The following is a 23,921-nucleotide window of genomic DNA, read 5'->3' as shown; positions in this document are numbered from 1 at the left end:
CTTTCTACCACATTTCTCTTCTTATGACAGTGTCTTTCACTAAACTTGGCGCTCTCTGTTTTGGTTAGACTATCTGTCTAGTAGGCCCCTTGGGTCTGTTTCTCTCTCTGTTCTCCAGTGCTGAGGCTATAGATACTCACTACTGCATCCAGCCTTTGCACAGGAGCTGGCGGTCCAAATCCACGCCCTCATGCTTAAATATGAAGCACTTCACCTGCTGAGTCATCTCCCCTGTTTCTGTGCAATATGAGTTTTAAATACTCACTAAATTTTGTTTCATTAAAGGATGGAATATTTGTGATTTTTAAATGCTAGGCATTCTACATCAGACAATGCACCCTTGAATGGCCTCAACACACATGAGTGTGCACATGAGCATCACACACACACACACCTGGACAGACATAGCTTGATTTTCAGCTTATGTTGGTACCAATTAGCCTGTGGTATCAAGCTGGGAAGCGGCTGTTGTGACAGCGTGCACAGAAGCAGTTCACACTGGTTTTTCATTTGCTTCAAAGGGCCCTCACTGCTCCCCGTGGGGATCTCAGTGTGTGTGTTGAGAAATAAGAGCTAAGGCCAAACGTAATGATGGTGCAAATTATTTCTAAATGCTAAATGACACTTTCAAATGGACTGAGTTTGTTAACAATCTCTCTGAGGGTGTAACATGTCTGAGAGGGATTATAACCACAGTCTGATTATCACCCAATCTTGTTGCCACATATAGAAGAAACAAAACAAAACAAAACAAAACCCCAGATTTTCCTCTAAGCAAGCCTGGACCTGCCAGCCAAAGGAGGGATTGTCTGAAAGCCCTGCCCAGGAGTTTTGAAACTGAGACAAAGAGAACAAAGGCAAGATGGCTTCCTTTGATATTTTCACAGGAGGTTGCAAGTCAAGAAAATAAATTACCAAGGAAGCCCTGTTTTCTTTCATCTTACTTAATGCATCGCTGTGCGGCGACAGCAAGCTAATAATTAAGGGCCATTCTGCCTCCTCCGGATGCTTTGATCTATGATGACATGACTCCATATTTTTATCTGGTTGAGTTTCGAAGCTCTTGTTAGGGTCCGTAAAAATTGGTCAAAATCAAAGGGGCAAAAGGCAAAAACAACAATAGGAACTACCTGCATCTGAACAAAAATGGGAGATTTCATCTGGAATTGAGCATATCTTAACTGTTATTTTGCTTAATTTTCAGTATGACATAGCTTAATGTCTGGGGATACTACTAAAAAGCAGTCAGGATGTTACTGTTGGTAGCAGCTCTTCAAACTCTGAGTAGTATTTCTATTGACAGAGACTCAGTGTTAAGTCTCCAGGAGAAGAAAGAAAACTTTACAGAATGAGCCAGTGTTCACCCATGGACACACACAGCTAGCCAGATTTACCATTCCTGGGCATTCTTTCATTCAGATTTTCATTCTAGCAGAACGGGAGAGTGTGTGTAGTTTCTCCTCATTCATAACTGTTTTAGAAAAGTCCACAATTTATTGGCATTCAAGAGTAACAGGACGTGTATGTTTGTCATTACTGAGAAAGTAACAGTGTGACTGGGAATTCTGATAATCAGATTTTGGGATTTCTGATATGCTTGTCCAGACTTTTTTTCTATTGTCCTCTTGTTCATCTCTTCTAGGTTTAAAGAATAAAAAAAGAAGTCTTCAAGTACATAATTTAGTTCCCAAGAGTGCTCTTTCTTGTCTCCTGAGTGGGTTTTTTGACTTTTAGTGTTTTGGTTTGGTTTTGTGGATGTTTTCTTCTTCCTTCTTGTTCTATTTCCTTGAATTTAATTTTGGCTGTTGTGGTGGTTTGGGTGGGTATGGTTTCTTCCATTTTGGAGCCCTTCCTTTGATGCCCCTTGGGTGGCCATTCACTCTAGTAGAAAGAAACTAAGACTTGTTGGGAAACTCTGTTTCTGTCCCTATCTCTCTCTGTGTGTATCTGTCTGTCTGTGTCTCTCTGTCTCTGTCTGTGTCTCTGTCTCTCTCTCTCTCTCTCTCTCTGTCTCTCTCTCTCTCTCTCTCTCTCTGTGTGTGTGTGTTTGTATATGGCACTGGTCCCCAAGGACTGCGCAGTGAGCAGTCAGAGAGCTTTTGCTTTGCACAGTCTCCAAATGTAGGTTTCAGAAGGCCCTTCCTCCTGAGATAGTCCAGCCAAAAATAAAATACCCTGCCTGGAGGTGTAAGTAGTTATCCCCTCCTTTCCAGAAACTGCAAGTGCAGGAAGATGAAGGAACAGGATTCCATAAGCAAGTTTCACCTCAAGCTCTCTCCTGTGCCCAGGGTTCTTCCTGAACTAGACAAGGAGAGGGGGGCAGAGAATGGTCTGGTCTAGGTAGGTTTGGAGAGGTAAAAGCTTTGATTTTGGTCTCTTCCACACTCAAGTAGTTCCCATGATTTTGGCTCTGCAACCTTCAACCTTTGAGGTACTCCCCACCCCTGTGTTTTATGCTTTTGCTTATATTGACTTATATGATTTATTTTGGAGTAGGAAAGGGTTTATTTTCTCCCTAATTAGATTATTAGCATTACCAACAAGTTTCAAATTCTTCTTCAATATAAACCTAATTCTTGTAAATTTGTAAAAGCTCCTTCATCTAATTTAAACAGAAGGTTATCTGTTTTCTTGGCTGTTAAGAAAAGAAAATTGGTTTAAGACCACATTGCAAGAAATCAAACTTGATGGGCAGTGGTGGTGCATGCCTTTAATCCCAGCACTCTGGAGACAAAGGCTGGTGGATCTCTGTGTTCAAGGCCAGCCTGGTCTACAGAGTGAGTTCCAGGACAGCCAGGGCTACACAGAGAAACCTTGTCTTGGAAGAAAAAGAAAGGAAGGAAGAAAGAAAGAGAGAGAGAGAGAGAGAAAGGAAGGAAGGAAGGAAGAAAAGAAGGAAGGAAGGAAGAAAGGAAAGAAAGAGAAAGAAATTGAACTTGAGGGTAAGCCACTATATAGCTTGACCACCATCAGTAATCATATCTGACCTCCCCCACCCACCCACCCCGTGCTGAGTGCCATTCCTAGGAAGCACCAACAGTTAATTAGGCTAATGAAGTTAAAACACTGTTGTAATTCTGGAACCTGAGTGCAGCTCAAGATACAGAGCCCAAATTGAGAGCTTTGGGGTCCCAGAAGAGCAGACAACGAGTAGTTGTGTGGCCAGTGATTGTGTGGCACTCAGGGAAGCAGGCCCCTGAAGTTCTGAGGGCTCAGGAAGACTGGCGCTCTCATTAGCAACAAGGACAAGGAGATGCATTTGTAAGGAGTCCTGCAACACTTCCCAGTCTGGTGATAGAATTGCATCGAAGATTTTCATCTACACAGGAAGGTGGGGTCAAGAATCCTACCTAATCCTGGTAGAACAGAGCCCAGGCTTTGGAAAGAATGTACTGAAGTGAGTTTTCAGAGATAATGGAAAGTAAATGTTGGTCTAGTATATAAATAAAGACACTTCCCTCTACTGAATCATACTAAAGTCTAACATTGGGTAACTTGGTACTTAGTTCATTTCTTCTTCAACAAACTTATCAGGTGAGTGCCAGGCACTGTACAGAGAACCCCGGGACACTGAAAGAGCAAAGTACACCTTCATTTACTTAGCTGTGGTAAAATGGGCCATTGACAGGGGCAGTCCAGTGAGGAGGCATTCCAGAGGGACAGAGCCAAGGGTTCTTCATAGTGGCTTGGCTAGCCCTTCTCTTTTGCATAGGTTAAGCTAAAGTTTCTTTCAGAATTATGATTGATGCTGCTCCTGTCTCTCATGAGCTCTGTGTTGCAAATATAATGGTGTCTAGTCTCACTTGACTTTCGCTTAGACAGACATACAGAGATTGGTTTCAGAGTGTCTGCGAACTCTCTAACATTGGATGCAAATTGTGAAGGCTGTGTTTTTTCTGATCATAGATTCTGTTATCGTTTTGGATGAGCCTGTGAGCCCAGGACGTGTACTAATAGGTGTCTTAAACTTACTTAATTCAGTAAACGAACTGTTGCCTTAACATTTTTTAACCATCTGAATCAGTCTACCTTAGAGCTGTGGTAGTTCCTGCGATGTGGCCCCTTTTTACCCTGTATTCTCCTCCCACCTTCATGTCCCCATATCCAGAAACAGGAGTACTGGGCAGGAACCTCCTTCCCTTTCATTTAACAACCCTTTGCTCAGCCTATAACAGCTCTATGGGCAGTCCTGTTCATAACAAGAATATATCTTCAAACAGACAGAAAATCTGTACCTCCAGGGCAATCTGTTTAGGTTGTAGGGTTTTTGTTTGTTTGTTTGTTTTATTTTTATTTATGTGTGTTTGTTTGCCAAATTTTAGTTCAAAAATATGCTCAAGTTAAAAAACCAAGTTCAAACCACATTTAGTGAAAGTGCAACACACATGGCTCCACCTTCCATGCCATGGGAGGGAAGTGGGGGCAGGAAGTGCTTTCTACCTGCATGGAGAGAAGTGATATTTCAGAAATTATACAAAAAAAAAAAAAAAAAAAAGGAGCCAAAGGGAGAAGGCTTACTGCTATTTTATTAACATCTCAAAGGACTCTGGGAACCTAGGACAATGAACAGAGAACAGAGGGTGCAGGCAAAGACTGGGTGCAGGCCACAGGCAGCATTCCCACCACTGGCCATGCAGTAGCCTGGTTTGCCCTCAAAGTCCGGCTCTCCCATAAAGAGGAGGCTGACAGAACGTTCAGAAATATACAGAAAGAATAAGCATAGGAGAAAAGTTGTTTTTGTCATTTGAAAAACAGCAAAAATGAAAGCAACTAGTGAAGGAGGAGCTGTCCTGGAATATGAAGGCATTAAGGGAGGTAAAACACGTTCTCAAAACTGTAAGGAGTTTGAAAATCGGTAAATTTTGTCGTTATTACGGTTGCATCTTTTTTAAAATCTATTTTTGAACTAAAATAATACAATGCATGTATTGTCCTAAACTTCAGGAAATAGAATTGCCTTGCTTGAAAGATACACGGACTAGAAAGGCTTTCCTAAAGAGTGCACTGCAGGCATGTATACATGTCTCTTTGTCCGACGATATGTCATTTAGCATGTACTGTTAATATGACTCATAAATTTGTACCGTGCTGCTACAAAGATGTTCATAAAGCTGTGGCATTCTCCGGCGCAGCTATTAGAGTGTGCTAGTAACTATTTCACTCTCTGTCCTTAGGATGAGCCGTCCCCTACCAAATTTTCAGGACAGCTCAGGGCTTAGAAGAGGGCTCAACTAAATAAAGGCCGGCTAAAGTGACATTGTGGGGATTTAATCCTTCTCTGGCTGCCTGTGTGACCAAAAGCTGATTTACAAGACTCTTCCCTTCTGGAGTTCCGATCAAGTTCCCAGGGTCAAGAGAAACACGAAATGAAGGTGAGCAATGAGCACCCGCTGCAGGGACTCGGGGGCCTCCGAGGGGCGTTTACACTCTGGAGGGCAAAACTGTCTGGTGACACAGGAAAGTAACAGAGCGGAGCCTCTGTCCCCCACCCCTCCTCCATCGCGGCCACCCACCATGAAGCATCAGGTTCCACCTCGGGAGGAGTTATGGTAACTGAACGTACATCTGCTTGTACAGCCAGAGCTTGGAAACCCAAGGTGAGGGAAGGTGGGAGAAGCCTGGACTGAGGCCCTGCTGGGCTGTGCAGGTTCTATCGGTCACAGCAAGGACTTTTGCTCATCTCCCCGCTCCACCCGCTCTCATGGACTCTGTGTTCCCGGCCTCGGCTCCCATCCGCCTCCCTTTCGGCCTCGGCCTGTCCGGCACGCTGCCCTGGCAGTGGCTCTGGGCTGAGATGGAGACGTGATCCTGCATGGACGATGACTGCAGTGTTCGTGAATGGAGGCGGCCTGGTGAACACACGCCGAGACCGGGGGGACCGGAGGGACAGCGTGGACAGCGGCGGGCAGGCCGAGAGCGGCAAGGAAGGTGAGGAGGGTCTGCCACACCAGCTGACACCCTTCGAGAAACTGACTCAGGACATGTGCCAAGATGAGAAGGTGCTGAGGGAGATCACGCTGGGGAAGCGCATCGGCTTCTATCGAATTCGAGGGGAGATCGGAAGTGGAAACTTCTCCCAGGTCAAGCTGGGGATTCACTCCCTAACCAAAGGTAGGCTCGGACTTCCCGGATTCCCGGTGAGGGACTAGGGGCTGATTGAGGGCGGGGTTAGAAGGCTACTTCAGGTCGTGTTCGCAGCTTCTGTTGTGTTGAGGTGTCATTAACAATGGCCTGGAATGCTACAGAACACTCCCACACCAACCACTACGGCCTCTAAGTAGTAGGTTCCAGGGTCCCCTATAACCACAGACTGCTAGTGTTCTCTGGGGAAATGGAGGGTCTGAACCAAGACCGCGGGCCTTTTCTGCTTTAGTCTTCCTTGTACCTATTCCCAGCGGTACTTGGCTCTGGGCTTCATTTCACACTTGCCAGCTGCTGGTCACCCCGAACTCTGGATGAACAAATGCTCCCCACTTTGGCCTAAGGAACTGTGTGGAGAGCACAGGGTGTCTTTGCCATCCTACCCTTACTGGGACCTTTCCCAGGGTTACACTAATGTAGCTAAAGCTGGCAAGTTGCGGAAGGGAGAAGAACGCTGGCAAGTCAGCTGAGCCCAACTTCTGACGCCGCGGGCTCCACCCTGTCCTGAGAGACCCTCCCTGATGTTGTCTCCCTGGTCTACCATGCCCCGAGGTCCTGCTTCTCTTATGTGGGAGATACCGCTTGCTTTCTGTTCATCTAGCCCCAGCCCCTTTCGTCTGTTTTACCGCTGTAGGAAAAGCTCCAGGGCTCATCATAGCACAGTGGCAGGATATGGTGCCTGTCCATGTGCAACTGTCAGCACAGTTAAGGAAAAACACCACCTGTGTGCCCAGCCCAAACACACATGTACGTTAGTACATGCACTCAGAAATCATTGGAGCACCAAACCTTCCACCTCTCTCTCGAGCCTCCTGGGCCCTGGCTTCACACTTCCACGTCTCAGCTACCTTACATAGTCACTCTACTCTAAATTAAAGTACTCCTCCCACTTTCATAGTCTCCATGTGCAAAATGCACCCATAACAGTGCTTGCTTCTTTTGTTACTTATTTTATTCTTATTTTATTTTCTTATTTATTACAATTTATTCATTTTGTATCCCGGCTGTAGCCCTCTCCCTCATGTCCTCCCAGTCCCACCCTTCCTCCTCCTTCCCAGCCCCCAATTCCCCTTCCCTACTCCACTGATAGGGGAAGTCCTCCTCCCTATCAGGTCTCATCAGGACTGTCTGCATCCTCTTCCTCTGTGGCTTGGCAAGGTTGCCCGCCCCCCCCCCCCCTGGGTGGTGGGGAGAGGTGATCAAAGAGGCAGCTACTGAGTCCATGTCAGAGACAGCCTCTGCAACCCTTACTAGGGAACCCGCATGGAGACTGAGTGGCCTATGGGGCTACAGCTGAGCAGGAGGGAAAAAAAAACTTACCACACTTGTGGAAATAGCTCCTCTGATATTATCTGACATGATTAGAATCCAAGCAAAGGTATTAGGTTCTTTCCTTTGTGAAAACAAAAGGCAACTTTGGAATAAAGTATCAGCTGCCACTCACTTTCTCCTCTCACAGGAGAAATATTCATCATTTTAAATTGCCTAAGAGAATGAATAAGGTGCTAATTGCTTTTATAATAGCTGGAACTGCTCACTTCAAACTATTATTAATCACTGCCAAACAATGACAATTCAAAACATTTTTACATTTCTTTTATAGTTAAACAGAGGTATGGAGGGTTCCTTGTTGCTGAAAGAACATTCAGCTTTCATAAAGTGGGACATGGAAGTGGAACCAGACAGTGCTGTGAGCGCCCACATCTGCACAGTCGAACATCACTAAGTCTTTACTTTCATCAATGAATTTGTTCCCAAATAGCAACTCTTAAATAGCAATATTTTAAATCCATTATTTGAATTGAGTTTCTTATTCTTAAAGATTTAAAAAAAATGTTTGAATAAAACATTGTTGCAAAAGGAAAAAAAAAACAGTGCTTACTTCTTTGGGTGTCAGAAGGGATCCTAAGTGATCAATAAATACTAGCTGGTGATGAGATTTTTTCAGTTACATCTATCTTGCCTTGTGCAAGCAAAGTAAATTGATGTGTCCTGTTCAGCAGAAGTTCATCTCTCAGCTAACCCAAGATATGTTCACCTGCATCCTTAGGCACCATGATGTCCAGCTCTGCTGTTACAGAATGTTCCAGAGATTACTCTTTTACGGGCTTGTTTGGGATACTAACTTCACTTTTTTTTTTTCTTTTAAGTCAGGATCTCCTTAAATTGCCGAGGCTAGTATTGAACTCATTCTGTAACCCAGACATACCATGAACTATTTATTCTCTAGGCCCAACCTCCTGAGTAGATGGGATTATAGGCCTGTGCTATTAGGTCGTCCATGACAGTCAACACTTCATGTGTACATAAGCACATGTAGACAGAGCGTGTGTGTGTGTGTGTGTGTGTGTGTGTGTGGCTGAGACTCAAACCCACAGCCACGTACATGGTTATTGGGCATTCTGCCACTGAGCTACACTTCAGCCCCAGGAGTGGTACTAGTATATTTACTCTTTTTCTGTAAACACCATGATTTTATTACTTTAATTTTTTATAATATTTATTTTTAGCCAGAAGTAGTGGTACACATTCTTAGTCCCAGCACTCTGGAGGCAGAAGCAGGTAGATCTCTGAGTTCAAGACCAGCCTGGTCTACAGAGCAAGTTCCAGGACAGCCAGGGCTACACAGAGAAGAAAAAAAAAAGGATTATTTTTTTTTTACGTGTATCAGTATTTTGCTTGCATGTATGTCTGTGCAGCACATGCATGCATGATCTCCACAGAGGGGCCAGAAGAGGGAGTTGGGTCCCTTGGAACTGGAATTCAGATGGCTGTAAGCCGCCATATGGGTTCTGGGAAACAAACCTGGGTCCTCTGGAAGACAGCCAGTTTTCTAAGCCAGCTCTCTGGCCCTTTTCCTTTCCTTTAAAAATACCTTTTAACTTTAATTGTCGCACAGTAAGTGCACGTACATATAGGATGCAGAATAATATTTCAGTACATGTATGTATTATTCAATGATTATATGGGGGCAATTTGCATATTTATCACCCCAGGTGCTTGGCATTTCTTTGGGTTAGAAATCTTCAACACTGTCTCTACATGTATTCCCAGGTGTTGTCTCTGTTGTCAGAAAACATACGTTGGAAAGTTTCAATACACAGTGCCAAACTGCTGGGGCAGATTTATTCATAAAACTATATTCAAAAGCTTTATTCATAAAACTATATCTAGACTTGTTTTTGGTTTTGTTTGTGGTGCTTTTTGTTTGTTTTTGTTTTGTTTTGTTTTGATTTTCAAGAGCAGGTTTTTCTGTGTAGCCCTGGCTGTTCTGGAACTAACTCTGCAGACCAGGCTGGCCTCAAACACAGAGATCCACCTGTCTCTGCCTCCTGAGTGTTGGGATTAAAGGTGTGCACTACCACAGCCTGGCTGTAAAGTACACCTGGACTAGTAACGCAGTACTAACAGGTGCAAATATGACTTTTCAGTTGTCTAGAGTGGAATAGAGAAAAGATGAGGAGGTGAGTTGAGCAGACAAAATGGTTAGGGAGAGTAAAGGAGACCTTGGATAAAGCCACACTGGGAGAGAGTCTCAGAGCTGTGAAGGCAATGCTGAGGAAGGGCCCAGATGTGGCCAGCTGTGTGCTTTCATGTGAGTGTGGACTCTGGCATTGGAAGCAGGGAGAGCGACAGGCGGGGTGGGGGTGGGGAGGGTGAGGAAGGTGGGGAGGATGAGGAGGTAGAGAGGGTGAGGGGGTAGGGAGGGTGAAGGGGTTGGGAGGGTGAGGGAGGTGGGGAGGATGAGGTGGTAGGGAGGGTGAGGAGGTGGGGAGGGTGAGGGGGTAAGGAGGGTGAGGGGGTAAGGAGGGTGAGGAGGTAGGGAGGTTGGAGGGGTGGAGGAGCACAGTAGGCAGGAGCTTTGACTTAAAAATCAGAAAGATTCCTTTCACATCTGACTTCATGCAAATTAGTTAATTTTTGCTCTCAGTTGTATTGCTAATAAGTTACAGACCATGATTTTTAAAATTGTTGAGAACATGAGAAAATGCATGTGAAGTATAGGGTCTGTAGTAGCTACTCAATAAACAGTGGCTATCAAAAGAACTTTTTTTTTTTTACTTAAATCAACTTATTTTAAAAAGGAAGTCAATGTTACAATAAAGGTGAAAAAAAATCAGTTGCTTGAAAGATGATGGTAAAAATGTGAACATAATAACCTGATGGTAAAAAAAAAAATACACTAAGTAAAACAACCAACGTAAAACTTTCTTTTGGCTTTGATTAGAAGACTTTAAGGAGAACTGGCTGGAATAACATTTTATGTGGTTGAAGGCTGCTTAAGGCTCCCTGTGCACTACAGTTATTTTGTGCCTTATGAATCTAAAGGCATTTTAGGAAGCGCCTTTCCAGTCTCCTTTGTCTTATAAGTGACGAAACAGAGGCCCACAAGTGGCTGCTCCCAAGCGACAACAAAGCTGGGTGGGTACAGAAATGGGCCCTTCTGACTTCACAAGTCTTCCTTGGAATCTTAGGCTAATGTTGAAGAGACATTTCTCTGACTCCACCTTAGACAAGCTAGCTGAAGTTAGCTGCTACTGGTGCTTTCTTCAACCTGTGAATACTCTTCCCACTCTGACAATATTCCTGAGCAGTGGTTTTTGTCAAAGAAACAGGAAACAACCAGAACAGTAGGAGTGTGTAACAGTGTTTATCAGCTTTTCGATACTATAACAAAATACCTGAGATAATAAATTTTAAGGGGAAAATTGTTTTGTTTACACTTTAAGAAGTTTCAGTCCATGCTTATTTGACCCCCTTGCATTTGGTCCTATGATGGGGCTTGCAGTTCAGTGAGAGTCATAGTGGAAGAAGCTGGTCACTACATGCAGCCTGGAAGCAAAAGGGAGACATGGGAAGAAACCAGGGCCCCAATATCCCCTTCAAGGCGACACCCTTAATGCCTAGCATCATTCCAGTAGGCCCGACCTCTTAAGCTTCTGCCACCTCCCATCCTATTAGTACGGTAGTCTGAGGGCCAAGTCTACAACACATGGGTACATCTTAACCCAAACTGTAGCCGTAGCCAAATCTCAACAGAAGCAGCATGGAGTCTCCTCACAGCTGACTTCCTGCCTGTCCTTCTCTCCACTGAGACAATGTGTAGGAGAAAAGAACCATCATGACTTACATGGCAAAAGGCAGCGCAATGCAGAGGGAACACACGGACTTCGAAGCTAGTCATATTTGCGTGGGATTGTTTCTTTGTGTTCCTATCTGTGTGACTTTAAAAAAGCTGTGTCTCTACCCTGTGTTCCCCATGTATAAAGGAAGGCAGGATTAATTTGCACTAGCAGCATAGGATTGTTGTGTGGAGCACATTAAAAGTATAGAATAATGTTTTAGTTCGCTTTCCATTGTTGTGAGAAAACATCCTGACCAAAAGCAACTGGGGGAGGAAGGCTTTGTTTGGTTTACAAATCCCAATCACAGCTCATCACTGATAGAAGCCAAGGCAGGAATTCAAGACAGGAACCTAGAGGCAGGAGCTGATGCAGAGGCCATGGAGGGGTGCTGCTTACCAGCTTGCTCTCCATGGCTTGCTCAGTCTGCTTTCTTATAAAACACAGAACCGCCTGCTCAAGGCTGGCCCTACTCACAGTATGCTCAAGTGGGCTAGGTCATCCTACATCAAATCATTAATTAAGAAAATGCTTGCCCGTAGGCCAATCTGATGGGGACATTTTCTCAATTGAGCTCAACTGAGATTCTAGCTTCCCAGATGACCCTTGCCTGTGTAAAGTTAACAAAACCAACCAGAACAAATATACTACACCCCATGTACTCTGCATAGCATGAGCATGGGATGTAGTCATTAAGTGATAGCATTAGACTTCTTCCAAAGCGGTCTGGGTTCTCCAGACCCTTGGGTCTGCAGAAGCATAGGTCTGCTTAAATTACCTCACATAGAAAGAGGTGTAGTAAGGGATTCTGAGGAGCGGCAGCAAGGTCTCAGTCATGTCATTCATTCCATCTCTTTTACTCTTTCTGGGATTTCACGGCTTCCCATGAGGACGTTTTATCCTTATTAACATGTTATTTATCATCATGATGACTGTCCCTCCACATCTCTGAACAGAATGGCATTCAGTATTTATGACACACATCTATGGTGTGTCTTGGCCAGGACCTGTGGTTGCTAGCTCAAGTTCTAAAACCTTCCCTACATTGCTTCTCTCCATTCTGCTAGTCCCATCCTATTCCAGATTAAATTTCTGAAAAGAAAATATGTTTGCTCACTGTCCAGCTGTGATGGCTATCTTTGAGTGAAGGCCATTGTAGTCCTGAGGGCCACCTGCTCACTATTCTCTCAGCAGAGCTCAAATCCAAAGTATCTCAAGAGAATAAAGAAAGCAGAAAGCTGCTAATTATACCCACCATGGACAAAATATCCAGCTCAGCTGAGAGAAGTCCATGAAGCAGGAACAAGACAATGTAATGTTCATTTGAGAGAGGCTGTCAGGTGAGAGGAAAAATGATGATCAGTGTTTATATGAATTGCATGGCTTCCTATCTGATGTTATAGTAGACAGTTAACTTCATGACTGTCTGCTTGAGTCCCAGAGAACAATTTCCTACTGTGTGAATGGTGCTTTGTGAGGCTTGTCTGCTCTTCTTGTGCCTAATTCCCATAGCCTAACCCTGGTATCAAAGGTACAGCGTCACCCTGGTTATGGAATGGCATGTGCAAAAGAGGGCAGGACCGTCCAGCAGTTTGTACAAACGTGGCCCCTGTACAAAGGCAGCTTGACCAGAGTTGCCATGAGGTTTTCAAGGAAACACGGACAGTCTGGGTAACAGAAAATCAGAGCATTGTGATGCCCAAGAAGTTCCCAGGACAGTCACTGAGGACAAAATAATAAAAATAAAGACACAGCTTCCCTGGATCTCCAGGAAAAAAGATGGCAATGCACCTCTCTTCCAGCAGTTGATATTCCTAGCTGACAGTACAGATTCTCTTGGGATCTGCAGGGAGGCTGGGCAAGCTGAGAGCCATCATGAGGGTTAGGGTTAGCTCCCTTTTAGCTGACTAGATAGTCCTCAAAAGCAAAGATTAACCAAGCTTCTGAATGTTTTATGTCCCATCTGTTGTCACCAACAAAAATAAGAAGGCTCAGGTGCCTGAGCTTTTCTTGGTCGCTGCCTGTAGCTGCCTCCTTCTTGCTCTTTCCTGCCGATTAAGTTTAAGAAGCTTTGTTTCTGCCCTTTCAGTGTGTTTATTCATTGGTCTACTCACTTATTTTTATTCACTTGTTCAGTTTATCATTTATTTATTTGTGTGTGTCATGTATGTGTGTGTACATGTGTGTGGGGACACTCACCCATACATTTATGTGTGGTGGCTAGAGGTTGAGGTTGGAATCTCTTCCTTTATCTCTCTTCACTTAAATATTTTTTTTTAATTTCTTCTTTGGAAGTTTCATACATAAATACAATGTATCTCTTTTCACCTTTAAAATTTTAAAAATTTATCCTTTGGAGGCTGGAGAAATGGCTCAGAGGTTAAGAGCGCTGGGTGCTCTTCCAGAGGTCCTGAGTTCAATTCCCAGCTACCACATGGTGGCTCACAACCATCCATAATGAGATCTGGTGCCCTCTTCTGGCCTGCAGGCACACTTGCAGACAAACATTGTATACATTATAAACAAAGAAATCTTTAAAAAAAATTTTTATCCTTTAATAATTTCATGCATGAATACAATGTATCTCTCCTCACCTTTAAATTTTTTAAAAATTTTATTCATTGGTAATTTCATACAGGAATACAATGTATTTGTTGTATTCATAAATACACATTGGCTCATTCTCCAGTTTCTCCCAAACCCCCAACCCTTGTCTAACTTCATCTCCTTTTTCTTTTACAAATCACTGAGTACAATTATTGCTGATTGTAAGTGTCCACGTTATTTTTTTTGTTAGATTATTCATTTTGTGAATAGACTTGGTGCCCACTGTTTTGGCTAGATTGGCTACCCAGTTGGTCCCAGCAGGGGAGCACCAGGGCTATAGATTTTACCAGGGCTAGGGATGCAAGCTCAGGTCCTCATGCTTGCACAGCAAGCGCTCTGCTCACTGACCCATCTTCCCAATTACCATTAAAAAGCAAACAAAGAAGCTGGGCATGGTGTGGCACATCTAGAATGCCAGCACCCAGGGGAGGCAGAGGCAGGTGAATCTCTGTGAGTTTGAGGCCAGCCTGGTGTATGAAGTGAGTCCAGGACAGCCAAGGCTACACAGAGGAACCCTGTCTTGAAACAAATAATATCTATCTATCTATCTATCTATCTATCTATCTATCTATCTATCTATGTATCTACTAAACATCTCCTGCGTGCATGCTTTGTTTGGGATATTACAGAGATGATGCACGTCTTGTCTCACAGGTACTAATAGCTGTTTTGAGGAGACTGAAACAGTTAATTCATGTTGTCACAGAGATGAGGCTACAAGAGTGTGCTCACTAGGCCCCAGCAGAATCCAGACCCGGTCTGTTGAACTAGAAAGGCTCACAGTGGGTCCTGAGGTTTACTTCACAGGACACAGTGGGAAGAGCCCCAGGAAGAGAGATAGTATGTACCTTCAGGTGAGAACCAGCAAGGGGACACTTGGAAATTTAAAAGTAGTTCACTAGAGCTGTGGCAGGTGTCACCTACAAGAAAAAGGAGAGATCACAAGCTGTGTGGTTGTAAGCACTGGCTTGAAGCCCACGAAGACTCTTTTTGCTTGATTGAATTTTGTCATTTAGGTATCAAGAAGCCACTGAAGGCTGTAAACAAACAATTAATGTGATGCAATTTCAGGGATCAAGGAGAACTGAAGTTGGGGAGTCAGAATAGTAAATGAAGCCAGTCTAATAATCCAGATGAATGAATAATGATGTCCCTGTAACTAAGGGAGTGGCGAAGAGGATGGAGAGAAAGAGCACAATTGAAAAATGGCTTGGAATATTGAAAACTGAGCTGGTGGAATGGCTCTGTGGATAAATTGCTTGCACTGCAAGTATAAAGATCAGAGTTCAGATATTCAGGACTCACATACAAGCCACATGGGCCTTTCTGTAATCCCAGAGTCAAGAGGCAAGACAGGGCTCTAAAGAGCAAGGTGGCTAGTTTGACTAACTGAATTTGTGAGCTTGGGTTTAGCAAGAGACCCTGCCTCCACAAAAGAGACACAGACTGAGGAAGGCACTTGACTCAACCCATCTGGCTTCCAACACCCCCACTCACACACACACACATGAGCATGCATGCACATACATGGGAGCACACATACATATATGTATACATGCCATACATACATACATACATACATACATACATAAAAATTTTAAGTGTAAATTCAAACAAAAATATTTAAAATCTCTGGGCCTCTGGATGGGCAAGACCAGGGAAGCAAAGGAGAGGAAGAAATTGAGTTGACTCTACACTATCAGGAGTAATGACTTCATAGCGAGTAGTGCATCACATGAGAAGGAACGTGTCTGCTAAGAGATTTAAGACACTGACACGAAGTTTCATGGAGGTGATGGCTAAGAAGTAACCATTTGCAGCTCAGCAAAATCAAAGATTCTTTTGTCTTAGTTGCTTTTCAGTTGCTGTGGCTCGACCCCATGGCTACAGCAACTTAGAGAAGAGTTTATTGGGATTTACAGCTTCAGGGAGTGAGTCTATGGCCATCCTCTCTGGGAGCATGGCTGCAAGCAGGCAGGCAGGACTGGTGCTAGAGCATTGGCTAAGAGCTTACATCCTTATCCATAAACGCAAGGCAGAGAGAACTAACTGGGAATGGCCTGGGCTTTTGAAACCTCAAAGCTCACCCCCAGTGACACACCTCCCGTGGTAAAGACACACCCAAGTGTTTATACCAACTGGATACCAAGCATTCAGATAAGAGCCAATAGGAAGCATTCTCATTTAAACCACCGAAGAGCTCCTTGGCATTAGATACTGTAACTCATTATAAGTTGTACCTCCCCAACATTTACTATAACTATTAACCATTGACAAATATTTAGTGAATTGAGTCAGTCTACTAACTTCTTGTGGAAGCATAGCAATGATGAAGAAGAGCTAGCAGACGAAAGCCCTGTGCGGTCATCTCCAGGAGGATGGGGCTAGGAACTAACTCATGGATAAACCTGTGTAAAGAAAGCTTATTGGTTTTTAAGAAAGTAATCAGGACTGGCTGCACTGTCCTCCTCTGTGCAGCCAGTCCTGATGAGACCTGATAGGCTAGGGTCAGATGGAAGAAGAGGAGGACCTCCCCTGTCAGTGTACTTGGAGAAGGGCTTGGGAGGAGATTAAGGAGGGAGGGTGGGAAACAGCTATAGCTGGGAAACAAAATAAATAATATTAATAAATATTAATAATTACTACTAAGAAAATAAAATTTTAATTAAAGAAGAAAGTAATCCCTCCTCTACAGGGGGAAGAGGTGACACAGAAGGAAGAAATTTTTGGAATTATTAGTTATTGAGAGTCAACAATTTGAAGTCTTCCCATAAATTTGCAGATACCTGGCTTCTCTTGAAAACTGAGCAGATCTGAGCAGAAGCATCAGATCTGAGCAGAAGCATCAGATCTGCAGTCAAAATAGCCATTTGGAGTTGTGTAGCAGCAGCAGCTGTTCCGTCTCAGGCACAGCTGAGGCCCCTGCAGCCTCACTGCCCACCTTTTACCACCATCTGTCCTCTAGAGACATCCCAGCTTGTAAATCTGGGTCTAAAGAATGTGTTACCCACTAGGAGGAACCCATGTCAGAGTTTTTATCAGACATGGTAGAAAGGGCAGTTTAACCTCTCAAATCTTCCAGCAGCACAGGGGTCCTCCCTGGGCTTGTGAGCTCTCCTGCTGTGCTAACAGTCCAGCTTCTCCTCTGCACTTGGCACACTGCAGCCAGACACCTGGAGTCAAGACTATGACACTCTTCCTAAAGTCCCAGGTTTCCCACAGCTGCCTTCCCTAAAACAGGCTCCAGGAGTGCTAGTACTCCTGGCTAATTTGGGAGTCACTATCCATCACTCTACATCTCCATCATAAAGGGCTATTGTCAAAGTCCTTCTCTCTCCCTGGGTTGTAAGAACAGTTAATCTGTTCATTGCCTAATACTCCCATAACATGTGTCTGAGGTGTAGATATAGAGGCCAGGAGATGGCTGGCTCAATTGGTAAAACACTTGCCTCACCAGTATGAATCTCTGAGGTTGGATGTGCAGAACCCACATAGAACACCAGCCATGGGTGCACTTTTGTGGATACCAGGGTGGGGAAGTAGAAGGCAGAGATGGGAGATCCTCCGAAAGAAGATTCCTGGAGCACACTGGCCAGCTGGCCTAGCCTGTTTGGCAAAGGTCCAGAACAATGAGAAGCCTGACCTTAAATAAAAGGGGAAAGGTGCCTAAGAAATGACACACAAAGTTGCCCTGTGACCCCCATATGCACTCACTCATCTGTGCACACATGGGGAGATATGAAGACTGAGTTTTTAGTGAACAGGCATTTCTACCAATGAGCAACTATTTGAAATAACAGGGCTTTAATTTTATTTAATTTTAATTTTTTTTGAGATAGGGTCTTTCTATGTAATCCTGTACATCCTGAAACTCTTTATGTAGACCAGGCTGGCCTTGAACTCACAGATACCTGCCTGACTCTGCCTCCCAAGTGCTGAGTTTAAAGATGTGTGCCACCAGGCCCGGCTTTAATAACATCTTATGTGATTCTACCTTTGTGTGATTCTAATTGTGTTCATGCTCACACGTGGTTTAACATAAGATGCGGCAGTTATGACACCTAGGGAGTAGACTCTGAAGAGGCACTCACTCTGATAGCACTTGTCTGCCCTACTCTAGTCCTGGCAGGGGAGGGATGCCTTTGCTAAAGCCATGAAAGTAACAAGAGGGCACAGGAGGGTTCTAGTGTAGGGAGATTGAGATCCTCACTGCCACCTGTTGCTGGACACACACCGTGCATGGAGGTAAAGAGCCTTCAGGGATCAGGCCTGAGACAGGAGAGGGGAGAAGGCAGGAAAACAAAACAAAACACTTCTGCAGAGACCGTGAGCTGAAGAGTGGCATTTTAGCCCTTGCAATAACAACTCACCCAATAGACTGTACAAAATGCTGGTTCAGGGAAACAGCAAGAGGCAGTCAACACTAATGACTGAAAAGTAGAAAAGCTGTGACCAAGAAAGAGGACTTTTCAGAGGATGGACAAGGAAGCCCATTGGCTGGGCTGCTGGCCTGTAGAAACAGCCAAACAAGAACTTTATTTATGGTTTGCCTTCTTGCTGCTCAGTATTGCTTCCAACAGAAGAAGCACCCCACACATGACACCATTATTACCTCTGTCCATTTCAGAGACCTGAACTGACCTTTAACATAGTAATAGCAATCCTGCTTTGAGCAGGAGGCATCTGTTTTCATGCCAATAACACTGTACCAAAGTTCTTCGAAGCAGGCGTGTTGCAAGTAGGTCAAACAGGCAGTCTGTCGTCTTTTCTGACTTGTCTGCTAGCTTCTTTCTGGATAGTCTGGCCAAATGTATGCAACAACAAAAAAGGGTGTTTTATGATGTATGCAAGACTCATTTATTTTTAACTGTAACCATTTTCATCATATGATCAGCTTTGCAGAAAAATTATAAGTACTAGTAATCAATATAAAAAAATAAGTATTTTTAATTAATTAATTTAGTTATTCACTTCACATCCTAATATAACTCCCTCCCTCCTTTCCTTCCAGTCCCACCCTCCCTCTCCCTGCCCCCTCCTCCTCTGCTACCCCTCAGGAAAGGGTGGCCCCACCCACTAACCCACCCCAACACTTCAAGTCTTATCAGACTGAGCACATCCTCTTCCTGGCAAGGCAGCCCCACCAGGAGGAAGTGATCGAAAAGCAGGCGACAGAGTCCATGTCAGACCTGGCCCCCACTCCAGTTACTAGGGGCCACAGGGAGACCAAGTTGTCCTTGGGGTATGCATGTGTAGGGGGCCCATACCCAGTCCATGCATGGTCCCTGAGGGTGCTTCAGTCTCTGCAGGGGCCCTGGGCGCTGGTTAGTTGGCTCTGTTGATCTTCTTGTGAAGCTCCTGTCCCCTCTGGGTCCTTCTGTCCTTCCCCCAACTCTTCCACAAGGCTCCTTTCATTACAAAATTTATAGGAACAGTGATTCCCCAATTAGAAGATGAGTCTTCTAGGGTTGGGGTGTAGTTCATTAGGCAGTGAGCTCACACAGCACACACAAAGACCCAGCTTAAATCCAGTCCTGTAAAAACGTAGGTACTGGTGGCACACATCTGTAATCTTAGCAACGGGGGCAAGAGGGTAAGAAATGCAAGGTTATCTTTGATTATATAGTAAGCTCAAGGCATCCTGGAACACACAAGAGCCTTTCTTTAAAAAAAAAAAAAGTAGAAGCTCTTCTAAACATTTTAATGAAATGTCTCACCATATTTTTCTGTACAAATGAATATTGGAATTATTCTATGTCATATATGTTCAACATGTCTTTCACATGAATAAGTACAGATTAACATCATTTTTGGCATATCATTACAGGCAAAGATAAGCTACACTTTAACCATCTCTTGCTGTTCTCTGTAATACACGCACCCTTTTACACATATCAGGTTTCTTCTTTAAGATTAATTGCTAAAAGTGAAATGGCTAGACCAAAGTATGTAACCATTGTTAAGATTTCAACACATTGTACCAAACTGCCATCCAGAACAATTGTACCAAGTAGTCCTCCCTCCAGCAGCACAGTGGTGGTGGGCCGATTTCCTCAAGCCATCACCAACACAGCACAGACAGGGTGTGCCTGTGTCTTGTATTTTATATTTTAGACACACATTAAGTAAAATGAGACACAGTCCCTGCAGGGAGAGTGAGGGTAACAGGAGAGACAGTATTTATAGACTAGTGAGCTGAGATCACAGTACATGTGTGCTCTGAGAACCCAGAGCCTGGGTATCATGATCGTCTCTAGCAGGTGCCATCTTCAAGCAGAAGCCAAGGAAACTTCCTGGGATAGGCTCATAATAAGGCTAGCCTTGCAGGATCATGGGAGATGAATTGAGTAAAAAAACAGGGACAGGGTGATCTGGTTAACAAAATGGATAAAGGAATGGTCCCATGCATGGATGTTTGTCTTAAGAACACCACACTAAAGGTGTGGGGTGGGGATTGGAGGGAAGCTGGACAGGGACCACAGACATTGACACTCAAGAGAGAAGCCAGTTCTCATCAAGAAGTGCTCTCTGGGCTAAGCAAAGGAGTTTTATCTTTACTTGGAAAGCCAGGTGAAGACTACAAGGGAAAACTGCTTTGGGAGGCAAGAGTTGGCATCCTGTGTGTTGATATTGATACTGGACCTTTAATTTCCACTGCTTTGGGAACCACTGAACCTCTATGTCTAATAAAATAGACTACCATTCCAACTTTAAATACCCATTTTCCCATTAAAACAAAACTACAAAAACTCCTTTATCTCTTTTTTTTTCTTTCCAGAAAAGGTGGCCATTAAGATTCTGGACAAGACTAAGTTAGACCAGAAAACCCAAAGGCTGTTATCCAGAGAAATTTCCAGCATGGAAAAATTGCACCATCCCAACATTGTCCGTCTTTACGAAGTTGTGGAGACCCTATCCAAACTCCACCTGGTGATGGAGTATGCAGGAGGTGGGGAGCTCTTTGGGAAAATCAGCACCGAGGGAAAGCTTTCTGAACCGGAAAGCAAGCTCATCTTCTCCCAGATTGTGTCTGCTGTGAAGCACATGGTAAGCAGGGCCTCCTACTCCACCTGCCTTGGGAACATGGGGCTTGGCTTATTATCCCATAATCACCGTGAAGAGCATTGAGTCTGCAAAAGCAGGCAGTTGACCCTTACATGAGAGTCCAAAGTCTACCTGGAACCATGGTCCAAAGCAGCATCCAGGCTCTTGGTACACAGCAGGCTCATGGCTTCTCCAGAAGCTGAGAGGAGCCACTCGGAGAAGCCAGACCAACATCCTTCACTCCTTGGCCACACTCATTTCTCTAGACTCATGTTCTACCTCTCAGATGCCTTGCATTGCTCCTTGGACCTCCTTTCCTCTATCAAGATGCCTTTACACCTCAGCCTACAGCTCACATTTCAGTCCTATCCACAATTCATTACCACCCCAGCTTCACCTTTTCCTCTCTGAAATGTGCTTCAGTCTTAGGCCAGCTAATGCCAAACTTTCTCATCTTCAGTGACACCCCTACCCCCTTACTGCCTCTGTGCCTCACATATTAATGCATAATCAAGTCATTTTTTTAGTTCTCAGATTGGTTCTTTATATAGAGCTGGATCTTGTGAAGTTCACTGCTCTTCCAAGAACCATTCTTTTTGTATACTCACTAAGGCCAGCCACACCTCTGGGCACACTGAATTACCAGTTATCAAGGAGGAGAGCAGCAGATTCTCCAGCAGGGAGAATGGGCCCGCAGAAGCCCTGTGTCCTGTCGCTTCTCCCTGTAGTCCGGTCTCTGAAAAGAAAAAGACTGAATTGCAGTCATGGATTTTGTTGCATTTTATGTACGAGGACCACACTGAGCCCTGCCCACACCTTGTCATCCATAGTTCTCACCACAGCCTTATGAAGTGAACGTCAGCATCTCATTCTATGTCATTCATACTGCGCCTCGTAGAACTGAATGGAGATTTGACTGCGCCAGCTTACAAAGCTTGTGTTATCACCCCAAAGGCACATTAGGACAAACGACATGAAACCTTTACCCAAGCCTTTAAAACTAAGCAGATCAAAGTTCCCAGACTATTGCCTGAATGTAGAGTGTGAGAGCAGGAAGGGTCATGTCCCCACAACACACAGCAGACTCTATTGCAAGAAAAACTTCCGAACTCAACCTCCTCTTTTTTGCTAAATTATATGAGCCCACCTGAAGGAGGATGGCTAGGAGGTGGATGCAGGCCCCAGGACTTCCTATTCTTGGTCTCAGTCAAGAGAGCACTCAGAAAAACTAGGTAAGACCTCAGAAACTAAGGCTTGTTATCTGATTGTGTTTAAGAACTGTGCAATTGCATAAGATCTGGGTCTTTTTTTTTTTTTTTTTTTTTTTTCTGGCACAAATTCCAATCTTCAACCACACAGAAGACTTGACCTTTGGTCTATCTGTGGGGGTTTAGGCATTACACTGGGTTAAAGGTTGTGGTAGTTTGCTAATGATTTAAGTTGTTTTCCATTGATTTTTTTGTTTTGTTTTGTTTGGATTTTTTTTTTTTTTGAGACAGAGTTTCTCTGTATAGCCCTGGTGTCCTGGAATCGTTATGTAGACCAGGCTGGCCTTGAACTCACAGAGATCCACATGCCTCTGCCTCCCTGAGTGTTAGGATTAAAGGCATGTGCCAGCAAGGCTAGCTAATGGATGTATTTTGTATTTTGTCACTTACCTCAAAAGTGACTGACCCCTCCATGCTTTCTTCACAGCATGAAAATCAAATCATTCACAGAGATCTGAAAGCGGAAAATGTCTTTTATACCAGTAGCACTTGTGTGAAGGTGGGAGATTTTGGATTCAGCACTGTAAGTAAAAAAGGTGAAATGCTGAACACCTTTTGTGGATCTCCACCCTATGCTGCGCCCGAGCTTTTCCGAGACGAACATTATGTGGGTGTTTACGTGGATATCTGGGCCTTAGGGGTCCTTTTGTACTTTATGGTGACTGGCACAATGCCATTTCGAGCGGAAACTGTGGCCAAACTAAAGAAGAGCATCCTTGAGGGCACCTACAGCATACCCCAGCATGTGTCAGAGCCCTGCCACCGGCTCATCCGGGGAGTCCTTCAACCCATACCCACAGAGAGGTATGGAATCAGCTACATCATGACCAATGAGTGGATGCGAGGGGTGCCATACCCCACCCCTTTGGAGCCTTTCCAACTGGATCCTAAACATTTGTCAGAAACCAGGACCCTCAAGGAAGAAGAAAACGAGGTGAAAAGCACTTTAGAACACTTGGGGATTACAGATGAGCATATACGAAATAACCAAGGGAGAGACGCTCGAAGCTCTATTACAGGGGTCTATAGAATCATTTTACATCGAGTGCAAAGGAAGAAGGCATTGGAAAGTGTGCCAGTAATGATGCTACCAGAACCTAAAGAAAAGGACCTAAGGAAAGGTTCCCGCATCTATAGAGGCATAAGACACACATCTAAACTTTGTTCGATTTTATAAATCATATCAGACAGCTGGTAACTAACCATGAACAGAGTTTCTGCTTTTAACTTTTCTCATACACAATTTGAATGAAAACATTTTTGTAATTTTTAAATAAAATTTAAAATTGAGATATGCATAACCCCCCTCCCAACCCACACACACCAAAATCTCTTAACCTAGATGCTGGCCTGACTTGGAGTTTTTGTCTTTTGTCATATTTCAGTATTCATTTATTTAATGGAGAAATATATGAATTTAGTGCTGTGTGCCAGGCACCATGTAAGGTGCTGAGGAAACAACGCCAGTTCCCTTCCATTGTATGTAGGATAATTCTAGTACAGACACTCAACCAGCCACTATTGTTATGGTTTTAGAAGAAAGATGTCAAATAGTGGGAGATACCATGCCGACTCCCTAAAGGGCGAGATGCTAGAAGCTTCCACTGTTGGAGGAGATGTTTCAGGAGGGCCACTGAGTGGACAGGAGAGCTGAAGTAGTAGTAATAGTGAGTGGAAGAAGGCGAAGACTGTGCCCAACAGTGAGCGCTACAAATTAGATTCCTCCAAACAGAGCCAA

The 23,921-nt window shown here is 44.2% G+C and overlaps 1 protein-coding gene across 3 annotated transcripts in view; it reads left to right on the top strand.

Annotated features, from left to right (window-relative positions):
* Positions 1-23,480, top strand: part of Nim1k (NIM1 serine/threonine protein kinase) — a 48,988-nt gene extending 25,508 nt beyond the window's left edge. For all 3 annotated transcript variants that reach the window (XM_060372896.1, XM_021650164.2, XM_060372897.1), the window contains 3 exons: positions 5,175-6,111; positions 20,650-20,918; positions 22,611-23,480. In XM_060372896.1, the coding sequence (XP_060228879.1) occupies positions 5,820-6,111; positions 20,650-20,918; positions 22,611-23,360 (1,311 nt within the window). In that variant the 5' untranslated portion in view covers positions 5,175-5,819 and the 3' untranslated portion in view covers positions 23,361-23,480. The remainder of the gene's footprint in view (positions 1-5,174; positions 6,112-20,649; positions 20,919-22,610) is intronic.
* The last annotated feature ends 441 nt before the right edge of the window (positions 23,481-23,921 follow it).

Source organism: Meriones unguiculatus, chromosome 19, assembly GCF_030254825.1.
Source record: "Meriones unguiculatus strain TT.TT164.6M chromosome 19, Bangor_MerUng_6.1, whole genome shotgun sequence".
In the NCBI taxonomy this organism is placed as follows: Eukaryota; Metazoa; Chordata; class Mammalia; order Rodentia; family Muridae; genus Meriones; species Meriones unguiculatus.
The sequence above is the reverse complement of the archived record's forward strand: the minus strand, read 5'-3'. Positions and strand labels throughout refer to the sequence as shown.